This window comes from Pteropus alecto, unplaced genomic scaffold, assembly GCF_000325575.1.
Source record: "Pteropus alecto unplaced genomic scaffold, ASM32557v1 scaffold40, whole genome shotgun sequence".
Lineage (NCBI taxonomy): Eukaryota > Metazoa > Chordata > Mammalia > Chiroptera > Pteropodidae > Pteropus > Pteropus alecto.
In genome coordinates, this window is record NW_006431919.1 from 14,984,221 (window position 1) to 14,999,160 (window position 14,940).

General features: G+C 49.9%; 1 protein-coding gene across 2 annotated transcripts in view; it reads right to left on the minus strand.

Annotated features, from left to right (window-relative positions):
- SLIT3 (slit guidance ligand 3) overlaps positions 1 to 14,940 on the minus strand; it is a 545,706-nt gene that overhangs the window by 126,519 nt on the left and 404,247 nt on the right. For both annotated transcript variants that reach the window (XM_015585228.1, XM_015585229.2), the window contains exon 6: positions 14,624 to 14,695. In XM_015585228.1, the coding sequence (XP_015440714.1) occupies positions 14,624 to 14,695 (72 nt within the window). The remainder of the gene's footprint in view (positions 1 to 14,623; positions 14,696 to 14,940) is intronic.

The window sequence follows — 14,940 nt, forward strand, 5'->3', positions numbered from 1 at the left end:
AAAAACAAAACCTATCGGTGGGAAAGCCTGGCGGCGAGCGGTAGGACTGAGATTCGACGGCGGGCGGGCTCACTGTCGATGCTGCTCTTCCCACCCCACCTGGGAAGGTGGGTCCCGCTGCTCTTTGAACCTGCGATGCTGTGATGGAATCGGGGTCTAGGACCAGGCTCCGTTTCAGAGACGGGGCAGGTGAATCCAGGGTGGGTCGATGCGGAATGAACTGGGGCAGTGTCTTCAAAGTGGGTCCCAGACCTGCGGCGCCACCTCGGAGCTGTCAGAGACGCGCATCCTCAGGACCCGCCAGACCCGAATCGGAGGCGCCCGCTCGCTGCCTCTGGGACTGACGGCCTCTGGTGTGCAAAGAGCAGGTTCTCCTGCCCAGGGAGCGGCCCGAGCTCTGAAACAGTAAACAGCTCTTGGTGGAGGTGGCTGTGATCGCCCACGGAGAGGCCCGCGCTGATGTCCGTCCGCGCTCCCCACTGCTGTCCGCTGGGTGCTAGTGTGCGGCCCTCCGTCGCACCCCTCCAGATAGCCATCTTTGATCTGGAGGGGCTATGTCCAGCTGCGGCCATGCCACCCTTAATAAGGCTGACATTTCCCTCTGTCTCCTCCGATTAGGCCGCCGCTTTATCACTCTGTGCTTTCCTGGCTCTGGGTGTAATCTTCGTGTCGTGTGTCCATCGCACTATGTAATTGGCTCTAATGCAGCAGTATTATCTGTGAGCATGTATCGCATAATTGCAAAAGGAGGCATCCACAGCAAGTGCCACTGTAGTCTCCCGACGTGCCAACCTTCCTGGGGTACTCCTGGAACCCCTCTTCTTCACCTCCATGCAGGTGTGGATCCAGACCTTTGGGTCAGACAGATTGGCCTGTTCATCCCTGTCTCAAGGCAGACTGACATCTCCTTAAGTCTGGATAAATACGATGGTTCCCTCAACATTCCCCAGGAAGGAGACTCTTGGTGAGTCATCAGCAGCCATGGCAACAGGATGTCTTTTTAAAGTGCGCCTAGAGATGTCCTGACTTGGACCTACAGTCGTGGGTGCCCAGTGGCGAAACCTAGAAGAAATCACTACTTCCCACGGTGCCACGTTAGAGTCACAGGGGCTGAGCGTTTTTCACACAGTATCTCATTTAATTCTCCCAACCATCCTGAGACACCCTTGTCATGTTCATTTTGGATCCTAGAAAGATCAAAGAACTCTGCCCTGATCACACAGCTATAGAGTGGAGGAGCCAATATTCAAAGTGTGACACCAGGACCTATGTTTTTAACCATTATGCAAAATTGCCTCTTCTAGGATTGTCTACGGACAGATGTCAGCTGGCAATTTCTGGGTCTTCCCAAGGTGGAGGTGAGTCGTACAGGTTCGTGGTGGACTCAGCCTTCACCGACTTCGATGTGGCAGGGGCCGTGGTGTTTGCCTCTGCCACGCTGCTCAAAGCGACAGCATCGCCAGATCTTCCTCTCTCCGAGGGACAGAAAGCGCTCGGCTCAGCGTGCGGGCGGTGCTAGAGGTGACATGGAGGAGGGGGCGATTACGTCTCAGAGCCTTCTAAGGTCAAGCTTGGACCAACAAGTCTGCCGAGAGCCACCCTTCCTGTTGGTTTGGCTGACTGACTGGAATTTTTAAGAATTCCCCGAAGAACTGAGAGTACAGATCCGCTCCTTAGGCATACGTGCATTTTCTGCCTGTTTGGAGTAGGCGATGATTCTCTGAGGGCAGGTGGGGAAGGAGGCATGAGCTACAGAGGGAGAGGAGAGAGGAGGGCGGGAAGCCGCCTCTCACAGGACTTGCTTTCCTGGACTATCCTGGGTGCTGCATATTACTCATTTCCTCGATCTCCCTGAGGACCATTTAAATTAAAGCTCATAACCATTGTGTGGGCTTATAATGAAAACAACTGATGCTGCACTGATTAGTCCATTACTCTCAACTGTTAGAAAACATAATGATCTCACAAGGGGCCTTATTCACTGACGTATAGCAGTCGGGCTCTCATTTGACACCTCAAATTAGCAGCCAAAGCAATAACAGCTGGGGTTTTTGTCTCAATATTTGTACCCGACTCTAAAGTGATTTGGCACTGGGTGAGCGTTATTTTTAAACACAGACCTCTCACCGCCAAGTAACATTTTAAATGGTCTCCAGGTGTCATGTAAAACCTACAGAAATAAATAAAAAACAATCAGCTGCCAATTTGGGCCTTTGATGATATGGATTCCTCAACAGAAGGGCTCGTCTTTGGTTCTTCATTATACATTCATACTGTGACAGGCAGAAACTCATCTGCCACCCAGCAGAGCCTCGGTGTTAAAGAACAAAATAAAGATGCCTCCAAGATAGATGTAAAAAGTGGAAGATCAAAAGGGAAAGCTGAATTTTCAAGTCCCGCCACTGCTCAGATGCCGGTCGTGCATGTATTCATGCAGCTCCAGCGTTTCCCGTCCCCGGATTCTGAAGCACTCCTTACTCGTGCATCACAGACACGGCCTAGCGGTGATTCAGGATGATTCAGCTGCCTTCCAGTGGCCAATTTAATTGTAAAATGTACCTTAAACGACAACATGAATGAGATGGCTCAGTCTCCTAATTCTATTTCATCATCTACAAGCTGGGAACCTGGACAATCGATCTTGTCTGCTATACTATTCAGAAATCAGGCAGCGTCCAGCGTGCCCAGACGTCTGCACTGGGCTGGGGATGAAAGAACGGCCTCTGACTTACATAACTGGACACAGTTTGTAGTTGAGAGGAGGAAAAAGGGACAGTTTCCACCTCAGCTGCATTTGATGTCTGGCCCACTAAGAGAGGAAGAGGAAAATGTTTAAATATCAACCAACACGTACATGAGAGGACAGAGCACGTCTGTTCTGTGCCCTGTCGCGTGGGCAGGGCTTGGCCCTGTGTTTGGCCCACTGGACATCTCGATAAATATTTACTGAATAGATGAGTTTCGAAATGTGAAGGGTCATGCTTTTGGCACCTTCTGATAAAAATAAATTTCCACTCTGAACAGCGTTCTGGGTTGAACCGGGAGTACAAACTCCACTGCCTACGGGAGCGAGGCTTGACATCTGAGTGAGTGAGTGAGTGGGCTGCGTGGGGCTGCAGTAAACACAGGCAGTAAACACAGGTCTGCTCCATGGGGCTGTCACTTTTCACGTCAGAGCATCACCGCTATGCTGGGACGTGGGTGCAGTGCTGCCAGTTGTTTTAAAAAGAAAGCTAGAAATCTAACATTTTTATGTGAAGTCTCCTGCTTTCTTACTACAGGTGACTAAACCACCTTAAGGAACAAAAGTCACCAATGAAACACAGCTGGGGGCTGGATCTGGCTTGCAGATGCCAGTTTTTGGTCTCTGAACCAAACAGATTAACTTAACAATTTGAATCGAATATATATATATATATATACACACTTAACATATATGTATACAATCAAAGCATTTTAATAGCTCTGTGGTGACAATGGCTAACGGGTCCTTACAAATGTCATCTCCTGAAGGGCAGCCACCAGCTGAGACGCTCCAGGGACCTACTGCTCCAACGAACTACCTTTAAACGGTTGAAAATGACTCAGGGCTTCCTCTCCCCGCTGCCCATCACACGGGGACAAAGAGCTCTGAAGAAGTTTCTGTTTATATGTAAACCTGTGTCCTGCCCGGCAGGTGTGCTGGTTTCTACACGCTACTCATCAGTTCTGTGGCCGAACACACGAGTCATTTCTTGTGTACAGTTCGGAGCTGAGCCTCTTCAGAGCTGTTAGCAGAAAAACTGCACAGGAAGCACGAGGCTCAATTCCCGAGCTGAGACACCAGAGAGGTCCTGCTTTTACCCTATTTGTAAGGGAGGGACTCTCTCATGGGGCTGGGCTACCGGGGCTCAAAGATGGGCAGGGGCCTCCACTGTTCACTCGTTGGGCTCTGGTCACCACTGGTAGCCGGGATCAATGATGTGGACATCTGTCTCCAGGCTGCTCTCTGCCTGTTGGGGCGCTGGGGTGATCCACCCTCAAGCAGTGGCTGCAGGGCTGGAAGGCCCTAGAAAAGGAAGGCATGGTGCCCATGCTGAATGTACAATGTGCCCTCTGGCAAAATACAGGAGAGAAAGGATGACGGGATGGCCGGACCTAGAGGCGGGCTTCACGAATTTTCGTTTCCTGCTTGCTCATATATTCTCCTTATGGCCGTGGGCAAGTCACTTAACTTTTCGGTAGTTTATTTCTCATAAGATGAAGTGGTGGGAACAGCTGACCTCCAGGGTCTTTCCGGGCTGAAGTTCCCCTCTTCAATTCCAACTGGGTCGGTGCTGGCTCTCAAACAGTATTTCTGGAACGGGGATCGTTTTCCAGACAGCACTGATTGTGGATGCCCAGATCTCTATAAAGACAGGACATCTGGCCAGACTCTAAGTCACCACCGGCCCCCACTGTGCAGCATTTGAAAAGAGTTACACGGGGTCGACTCTTTCTTTCTCTCTTTATTCAGACACCTGGCTCAGCTGCTGTGGGTTAATGAGCTTGCTTCCCTAACTGGCTGCTCCATCCCCAGCTTATACATGGAGGAGGGACGGGTCCAGACATGGGAGCGATTTTCCTACCCAGCTGACTTTGTGGAAGTCATTTGCAAGGCTGAGAGAAGTGAATAATTGGGATATGGAAACTAATTCGTGCAGAGACGCTTTTGCTTTGGGGGGAGACGACTTTATAATCACACTCCTGTGTTTCCCTGAAAATGGGTCTTTTGGGGAATAAGATCCAGATGTTTAAATTAAGGCAGAGAGAGGGGAGAGTGGAAGGTGAGGGCAGTGGCAGATATTTTGAAGTGTTCAGTTTCTGAAAACACGCTGTTGAAACATTGTGCTTCCTAATGAATGTGAAATGGCCCCAGAGATTTGGAGCAGGACGGGCAGGAGAGCTGGGCTGGTGGGAGCTAAGGAGATCTGCAGCCGGCAGGCCCTGTCCAAATGGGGTGCCTGCCACTAGGCTCTAAACCTGCACTGTGCAATAAGGTAGCCGTGAGCTAAATGGGGCACTTTGAATTTAAATCAATTAAAATGAAATGAAATGAAAAATTCAGTTTCTCCTTTGCACTAGCCACATTTCAAATGCTCAAGAGTCACGTGCAGCTACTGGCTATCATATTGGGCAGTGCAGATATGAAGCACTGCCTCCATCACAGGCATACTGGACAGCGTGCTCTAGGCCGTCACAGCCACATGCAGGCCTATGCCCTCTAGATACTCAAGGAAAACCGACATTATACACTTTTAAACAAAATTACCTGATTTTTAAACATTGGCAACTAATTTTAAATTTTTCTTTTCTTTTTTTTTTTTTAATGCTAGAAAGACCAAAACGATTAAATCTCACATCTGCAGGTTACAGTCAACCTATGGGCCAATAGTTCGGATGCTCTGATTTAGTTAAGTCAAAGGAGAATGGGTTTTCTAGAGCTTCTTGATGATGAGTAAATGTGACCTTGGAGAAACGGAACCATATTGCCTTCATCCCTCCTCACCAGCCCCTGCTCCTGAGCGCCTTTGCAGGTAGGAAATGGAAGCTCAGAGAAAGGTCGGAACGATGCTGATGCTTCCCAGCTCTGCGTCTCCAGGTCTTCCCCAAGCCGTCCTCCCATTTCTAAAGCCAGCTGGCAGGAGGAGGCCAATGTCCTGCTTGAGCTCCTAGGACCCAGTTCTGCAGAGTCGTGGACTCCTGGCCACAGGTAAGCCAAGCCGTCCAATATTTCACATCCTGGATGGAAGTGGCAACAGCAGCAAAGGCACATGTGGCTCTTCAAGGGGATCGTGGCCCCTGGTCTGGAGACCGATGAGAGCCATGATATGAGAGCTGATCAAGGAGCAAGGTACTGACTGAACGTGCTCAAAGCCACCGCTGGCAGCTAGAAGATGGAGAAAGGACCGAGACTAAGCACCAGCGCAAGGGCGCATTAGTACGGGAGCTCTGTTTGGGAAGTGAGCTGACCCCTGTATGTGTTTGGCAGCCCGGTGGCACTTCCCCACTGGCCTCCGTATCTTGCCTCTGAGAGAATTCCCTCTGGAATCTTTTTTCAAAGACACAGAGCTATTTTTCCATTTTGTTTTAGGTGGAACAAAGCAAACCAAAGCCTGCTCCCAAACCTAGTTTTTCAAGCCAGAATTTCAGCCCAGAGACCTGGTGGCTGCAGTCTGGGGCCCCTGGGGACAGCAAGACTTCCATTACCCGAGTCCACCTCCATGCCTGTCAGAGAAGTTGATAACGGGAGTCCTGCCAATTCAAGATCCTCTGCTGGTGAAGAACGATTCAGTGATCTTGGTCAAAGCTTCGGTCCAGGAATGCACACAAATACATTTCAATTCAGTGACTAAACTAGCCTTTAGTTAACAGGAAAAGGAAATCAAATAGAAACCACTGGATCTCCCCAGATCCTAGTTACCCGAACTGTTAAAGTGCTACTTATATAAATGGAAAAAATTATCTTAAATCTGAAAGAGATGTTTACTTTTTCCTTAAGATGATGTCCTCAAAATCAAGCTAGTTATTTTAAGAGCGTGACTATGATGAAACTGGATGACAATGAAGGAGGGGTGTGTGGTGTAGAGCAAATAAGAACTTATAGGAAACCCAGTTCCTTTCCTAATATTCTAGGGGCTGAAGTTACTGGTGCTTTCTATAAAGTGCAATTTTAATCCTGATTGCCTGAATAAATCACAATTTGCAGTATAGTACCAAAAAAAAAATCATATTCTGGAGATATTTTAAGACTTTCATTAAGCCATGACAGTTCTATATTCAAAGCTATGTCATGACTAAACACTCTGATTCCAAAGTCTGTTGAAAAAAATGTTTGCAGTTCCCAGAGAAATCCAGGTGAAACATTTTGTAAATAAATGGAAATAAGTCTTGTCTGTTGGAAAACACTAATTTTCACTGTGGCTCTAATTTTGCTCATTGTTAATAAGAAAAAAAAAAAGTCCCCGTTTAGCTGGAGGAATAAAAAACCAATGGTAACGCGAAAAATGTGCTGTTTCAGTAAAATGCTGCATTGTTCAATATTTAAAATAATTCTGGGACAATCACCTTAGTTTTCTTTAGGGCTAAGACATAACAGAACCTAGAGACTAGGGCAGGGCGGGTTTCCATTCAGTTAGTTAATTTCAACCCCACTTGGTTCCATGTACTTTAACTGACTACCTACTATGTGCCAGGCTTGTGGGAGGTTCTGGAGGTAAGAGAGCGAAACAGCATAGGACTGTTCTTCAACGTCAATTGTTATGAGCGTCCCAACTGCTCCTCGCCAGACATACAACTATGGTTTCTCCTTAATCTGCGTAACTAGCCTAAGGGGGTTCTTATTACTGCTTCTGTATGACAGACAGGAAACGAACCCCACACCATGCAGGCTGGTGAAGCTGGACTGGCAGCCAGTCCTATAGGAAGACTCTAGCGCCCCCACGCTGAACCTTGGCCTCTAGTGCCTCTGCGTCGGGGGCAGTTTTGTATGGAGGCTATCACAGTGCGGCCCAAAAACATTAAAGGGAAAATTCCAGAAATAAACAGTAAACGATTCGTAAGTTTTAAATTGCGTGCCGTTCTCAGTAGCGTGAAGGTCTCATATCCTCCCGCTTTGTCCCACAGCCCTCACGGCAGTCACTTAGCCAGACGGCCGTGGCGTCTCGGTGCTTGTGTTCAAGTCCCTCATATCCTCCCGCTTCGTCCCACAGGTCACACCTCCCACAGCCCTCACGGCAGTCACTTAGATAGACGGCCGTGGCGTCTCGGTGCTTGTGTTCAAGTCACCCTTATTTTACTTGACAATCGCCCCGAAGTGCAAGGTTCGTGATGCTGGCAATTCGGACATGCCAAAGAGAAGTTGTAAAGTGCCTCCTTTAAGTGAAAAAGGTGAAAGTCCTCAACTCAATAAGGGAAGAAAAAAAGCGTATTCTGAGATTGCTATAATCTACGATGAGAACGAATTTTCTATCCATGAAATTGTGACGAAGGAAAACAGAAATTGGAGCTAGTTTTGCTGTCATATCTCAAACTGCAAAAGTCATAGCCACAGTGTACGGTGCTCAGTTTAGGTGGAAAAGGCGTTAAATTTGCGGGCGGGAGATAGGAACAGAAAACATTCTGACTGATAGCAACGAATTACACCAGAAAGACTTCAGCAAGGCGTCCCCTGAAATAAGTGATCATATTCACATCTTTTATTCCAGTATATTGTTATTATTTGTTATTGTTAATTGCTTACCGTGCCTAATTTATAAATTGAACTTTATCGTGGGCGTGTATGCTTAGGAAAAAACAAAGTATGTTGAGGGTTTAGTACTATTCAAGGTTTCTGGTATCTACTGGAGTCTTGCAGTGTATCTCCATGGATAAGGGGGGACTACTGTATAGAATAAATTATTACATTATTATTTGTTAAAGCACCTAATCAGAGCATCTAGTTCCACATCGAGAAGCTCAGATGAAGTAAAGACTGCCACTTGTATTAAGCTCTGGGTTTTCTGAACTGGGCCGACAATGTCTATGAACGTCCCTACACCCAGTGGCCAGCACCCCTCAGCCAGGAGAGGCACCCCATGCTAGGAGAGTGCGCACACCCCGATCTGGCTGTCAGGACTGTTGTCCATTTCTTTTCACTGCCTCCTTTTTATGCCACTAAAGGATGTGCTTCTCCATTCTTCTGTGTCTACAAGTGGGGCTCAGGGTCAGGCCAGGTCATACCCCCTCGGCTGTGGTTGAATTAGATCTAACCTAAAAGTCTGGCTAATTCCCACCACTGCTTTAACTCTTCTCTAAAGGTTAGGGCTGAGAGGGAGCTCAGTACACAGGTTAATGCGAGGGCCTGCGGAGCAAGAAACTGGGCAGAAAGTGTTCATCTTTTATTTCTCATAATTTGCATAAGCCCAATTACAACCACTTTAAAATCAAAAGGAATATGAAGGCTAGTTCAGCTCTTGAGAAGAACGTCCCAGGAGGTGGGGCTCGAGAGACTCCTGCTCGCTTCTGTGGTGTCCTGGCCCAGTTCGGGAGTCCTAGACTCCACTCACTTAGCTTTCTCTGTCCACATCCCCTCGACAACTCTGGTAAGCTCTGGCACAGAGGCTTTGATCTGCCAGAGCAGCTGTTTGCGTGAAGCTTTACTGTCCTTGGCATCTGGCACTATGCTAGCACACAGTATGTCCTCGCTTGGATGGATTACAGCAGGGTCTGCCTGGACTGGCAGGTACCTCAGATGAGTGGAGGCTGGTGGGGAAGTGGCATCTACACATCTCATCCAAGGAGGGTACATGCCCTTCGGCCACCACTGACCGTCGCAATGCAGAACTATAGCCCAGGGCTGTTGATGCTTCCGGTTGGCTAAAAGTTCAAAGCCGGAATTCAAGACTTTTATGAAAAACGCTGTAAGTTTTAAATATGAAATGCTAATTTCAACTATTAAAAAACAGTCTACAGGATTCAAAACTCGTCTGTGGGCGCAATACAGTCTGTGGTCTCGTTTGCAACCTCTGGTTTCAAGAGAGCCGAAAGCAGGATGGGGATTAAAGCCGTCCCTCCCCCAATCTCCTAATCACTTGACGACGGGTTTAGAAAGGGCAGTTGCGCTTAAGATTCCCAGTCTTACCAGGAGGTTTTTCCTGAAGAGCCTAACTTGGCATCTTCATGAAGATGCCCGATATGGGCAAAAAACATGGGGATCGGGGGCCTGGAGACCCAGGCTCTAATCTCTCTGCTACCGCCCACGTGCCCTCGGTGCCGGGACTAGGGTGAGGGACGTGGGCGCCCACCATGCAAAACCGGCTTCGCTCTGCCTGGGCTCTGCTCCCGGCTTCTCCATACCTTATCTCAACAATAAGAGGTCACCCCGAAGACATCTAAGGTCCTTCCAGGGCCGGCCCATAATAATGTCACGAATTTCCAAAATTGGCAAGTGACATACGTGGGAGCGAGACCTTCAAAACAGGGCACACTGGCTACCTGCAGACCTGTGGATCTGAATGCAATTTAGTCGGCGCCAGCGATCTGTCAGGGGCAGAGCACTCACTGGGAGATGGGAGGGATTTCAGGGTGAGTTCTTGACATCTCTGGTCTGGCATTTTGGCAGTGTATATCTATCGAACTTCTGATCTGCTACGTGTAGTCAGGAGACAATGTCCGAAAATCTTTTTTCTTCCCCCACAATACTATCGAAAAAATGTAATTAAAGTCTTATTAACTAGGTTTTCTCATTTGTGTTTCATTTGTCCATCTTCTTAATTTTTTTTTTTTTCATTAAATATTTTTCTGACCCGGGACGGCATGTTGGGCAGGGAGGAGGGAGCCTGGTATAACTGGTGAAATGCCTGGCTGTCCTCAGCCGGCAGGGACCAGAACCCATGGCTCAGAGCACTGCCACAGACTATTCCTGACCAGACGGGGCTGGAAATGCAGGCTCGGCGTATTCAAGTGCAGTACAAGCACGTCCCTCTCAGAGGAAACCTACTGCGTGAATCGCCAAATGTACAGAACAGGTGGAAACGCAAGGGCAGTAGTCTGGGCGACCGAAGGGCGTCTGCCCCTCAGCAAACAGGCCCCTCGGTGCAGAGCCTCAGTGCCGCGCAGGAAGTTGGGGCTGTGTTTGGGGAGGTCTGGAGAACGGAGCTCTAAAATCATTGCGCGCGCGCCCAAGTCGATTGTTTCTGGGGCTGGAATGTGAGTCATTGAAAAAGTAGGATTATCTTTCCCTCGTGAGCTTGATAGGCCTTCACCTTCGTAGGGACCCATAAACTGGGTGAAGGGAGTGACAGTTTCCGAGGCCTGCGGGAGGCCCCGACATTGCCCCTGGCGGGAGTCTGAGTCATCGGTAGCGAGCCGAGGCCCGCTCCGGGGGCCCGTTTGCACCACGCTGCCATGCACGTCGGCCACGCTTCAGGGGAGCCGACATGCGACAGGCTTGGCGACACGACCCCGGAAGGTGGCCTGGCGGAAGGGCTAACGACGCGGGCTCTGCTGCTGACTAGCTAAGCGGTGACTTGGCTTCTCTAAAGTGGGCTCTTCCTCTGCACAAGGGCGACGATCGCAGGGGTTTCATGGCAGGGCTGTGAGGGTGTGAAGAGCGAGCGTGTGTGAAGGCCCCGGGGACGGGTGACGGCCCGGACGCTGTTATCACCGGCACTGGGAGTCCTCCCTGGTGGTGACATGGGAGCCTCGAGTATTCGCCTCTCCTCTGCTTGTCTTCGTAATCCCTTCCCTGGCTACCTGAAAAGGGGAGGTGTGGTCCTCTCCCTTGTCTACCACACTCTGTGCCGGACATCCCCCACTGGGCGTGAGGCAAAAATGAGGTCGCGGTGGGCAGATCTCAGGCTTTTCCAACCTTGCACCATGTCCTGTCTCCTCCCTGCCCTTGTGGTTCCTGCCGACCCACCTCTAAGTTCTGATTCAGCGTAACCGGTGAAACCAGCCTCGGCCTCGATGCAAAGAAGTTTTACAGCATTTCCATCCACAGAGAGGATGGAACCACCGCGTGGTCCCGTGAAAGATTTCCACTAGTGCAGCTGCCCCATGAACAACGCGGGATTGAACTGCGCAGGCCCACATGCACGCGGGGTTTTCGCTAGATACCTGTGCTATCTGAGGCTGGAGGCCGCAGACGCGAAGGACCGACTGTATGCCCTTGATCTACACCATTTTATATAGGGGACTTGAACACCTACGGATTTTGGTCCCCATTGGGGGGGGGGGGGCCTGGAACCAATTCCCCGTGGATACTGCTGGATAACTTAAGTTTTGATTCCCCGTGTACTGCTGGATAACTTAAGTTTTGAGGGAGTCAAAAATTATACGTGGATTTTTTACTGCATGGGGGTCAGAACCCCCAACCGCATGGTGTTCAGAGGTCAACTGTAGTTAACGTACACAAACTTCCCTTAGGCTGGTTTTCAGAATGCTTTCCATGAGGTAATCATGAGTCTTTCCTTGTTTGGTACTTCATGCTGCATAACATCAGAGAGAAAACACACCTGAAATACTACATTTTTGTCTTCTTAATTTGCAGACTTTTAAAGCTTTCAGTACTTAAAGATGACCTTTCTAGGGGTGGGGTGTTTTGAACTCCTTTCTTCTCTCTGAACCTTTCTTAAGAATTTATTAAGTTCATTTGCGATGCCCTCACTCAGTTCCTAGTTATTATTTCATTGTCAAGATTCTTTACGGCACCTAAGTTGTGATTACAGAGAAGCATCACAAACTGTCAATGTGTAGATGAGATCTGGAAGGTCTGGGGGTGGGGAGGGGAGGGCTCTTTAAATGGAGATGTCCACTCCAGCCAGTTTCAGAACGGTGCACCATTAAGATGGATGGTCCCAAAGCTGTGAGCCTCTGCTGGAAATTAAAAACCCATGGAATATCTGATTATGATTAATTTTAAGTACTTAGCCATGTGAAGCCAAATGAGCGCGTCTTTAAAAAAAGCTATTGATCTGGCTTTGTTTGGAATCGAGAAGATAAACTAATCAGATCCTGTGGGCTCTTTGTAATGGGGAATGAGAACTTTTTTTTTTTTTTTTAATCATCGGTTATTAAGCTTCAAGTTTGAGAGACCTGGTGTACCTGGATACCAACGTTTCTTTTTTTTAAAAAAACAGCAACCATCTGAGTAGAGAGGAGTCCAGCTCTCTCCTGGACAGGGGACTGGTGGACATGGGGGTGTGGCGGGGAGAAAGTGAGGGAAGAGGGAGGGACCACATTTGGAGAGCCTCTTCTATGAAATACACAAGGCGCCTCGTCTCAGCGTTACAGAAACAGACTCAGAGAGGTTGAGCGGCCTGGCCCAAGTGCCACCGCGTCCGGGGTCCCCCACGCAGGCGTGTCCGCCTGTAAAGCCCTTCCCGCCCCCACAGGGGCGACACAGCGCCACTCCCAGCAGAGATGATGCGCACGCGGCCTGTCAGTGCCAGCTGTTTCGTGGCAGCTGGTGACTTCCATTTCCTGGTCCCTTCCCCAGGAATGTTCTCATCCTTCCCAAGACCAGGGGGCTATGCTCCTGGCAGCCCTTTCCACAGAGGCTTTTTCTGCAGGCAGGGAAATGGTGCCACCTTTCTCAGCTCTAGCCTCTCGAGGAGAGAAGTCCCAGGTCACTGAACGTGGGCCGGCACCCTCTCCCGAGCAGACATGCATTTGTCGCCGGTTCCGGGGTCAGAGTTTGGGTGAGGAGAGACCATCCATCTTAGGAATGACAACCTAACCTCCCGGGCTGTGGGTCCCGTCTTTTCTGAACCGGGAATGCTCAGCCCTCGTCAGATTGCCAGCAGCTTGCAGCATCAGCACCCCCTTCACTTCCCACGTCCCTCTCACGCAACGTGGAGAAGCTCCCTCCAACCCGGTGCTACCGTCTGCGGGGCCGGGTCAAAAGGAAGGTGGAAGGAAGTCCTTTTAGTCCTTCCCTTATGCGCAAAGGGACGTTTTAATACATTCACGCGTCTATTTGTTCTACGTGTATTCATTCTTCTGGAAGTCAGAGATACGTAACCTGGTGACCATGTAAATATTTTTTTTTTTCGGGGCATGCTCAACAAATCTCACTCTTACCATTCAATGGATAGAAGTATGCCATCAGAATTATTTTTTAGAATCAAGCAATTACAGAACTTGGAAAGGAGAAGTTACTCCCAAGATATAGAAACCAACCCCTTCATTTCCCAAATGAGAAAACTGACGCTCCGAGCATGGAAGGGACTTGTCCAAGGTCACACAGGTAATTAGGGACTGAGTCGGGACCAAACCACGCATCTCCCGAAAGAAGTTCTGCTGGGCTTTACTGACGTCCCCTCCAGCTTCCCCAAAGCGGGGACAGCTAGAAGTGTGGCTTGGGGTAAGAACAATCAAAATGTTTCCTCACACGAGTCAACTTTAGTTTGACCCCAAGAGGACTCCTGCCTGACTCCCCCCACACCTTGGAATTAGGTTGGCTTAGCTAGACCCGGCCGAGAACCCAGCAAACAGAAAGGCAGCTACCTTTTTCTAAGTCAGGTGTAGAGAGTGGGGTTCCGGGGAGGGGTCCACTTCCTCTCGTCCTTCCCCACCCCCACCACCCTAAGGTTACTGCTTAAAGTTCGGATTTAAAGCTGAGGTGAGATCCCAGGAGCCACGGCAGTGACTGGACTCTACCTGGCTATTTGGCAAAGCCCCAGTCCTGTGCCAAGGTCCCTTTCTGATTCCGGGTGATTCCAGCTGACCCCCCCCCCGGTGCTCCCCAGACCTGTAGCCTGTCTCCTGCATGCCTACGCTCAGGCAGACACCCCCTGAATGCACTGGCAGGTGCTTGAGGGGGGGTCCTCCAGCCCATCTGCTTCACCCAGCAACAAACGCCATGGGAGCATCGGGGGAGAATGGGCTCAATTGAGACTTAATTAGCAGGAGCCCCAGTTTGTAAGAGGTGAGAAATCACACTTTGCTGCCTGCAAACACTTTGGCCAAGGTGAGCCAGAGGGATCTCCCGGTGCCCAGTGTTAATAGCACTGCAGCAGCAGACCCAGAAAGGCGCCCGCTCGGAACCCCCTGCACACACGCTCCCCCTCTCTCTCCCTCTCACGGACACGCACGCAAGGCAGCGATCGCAAAATCAACTCACAGGATCTCCAGATCGCGCAGCGCTCGGAAGGCTCCATCTTCAATGCAGCTGATGTGGTTGTTGTCCAGCTGCCTGTGGAAAAGCAAGGGGGAGAGCGTGAAGGCTGAGTGGGGGCAGCGCCGAGGAGCCAGGCGGCCCGGGCCGGGCGTCCCTGGTCACCCGAGCGCCCGTCCCTCCACCCCTTGCAGGCTCTGCTCGTCCCCGCCAGGAGCTCGCGCAGAGCCAGCCTGTCTGCCACGCTGCTCCGACTCTCCTCTCCCACTGTCTGAGAGAGCTACACAGACGAGCGCACCAAAGGCTGTCAGGTCTCAGTAAAT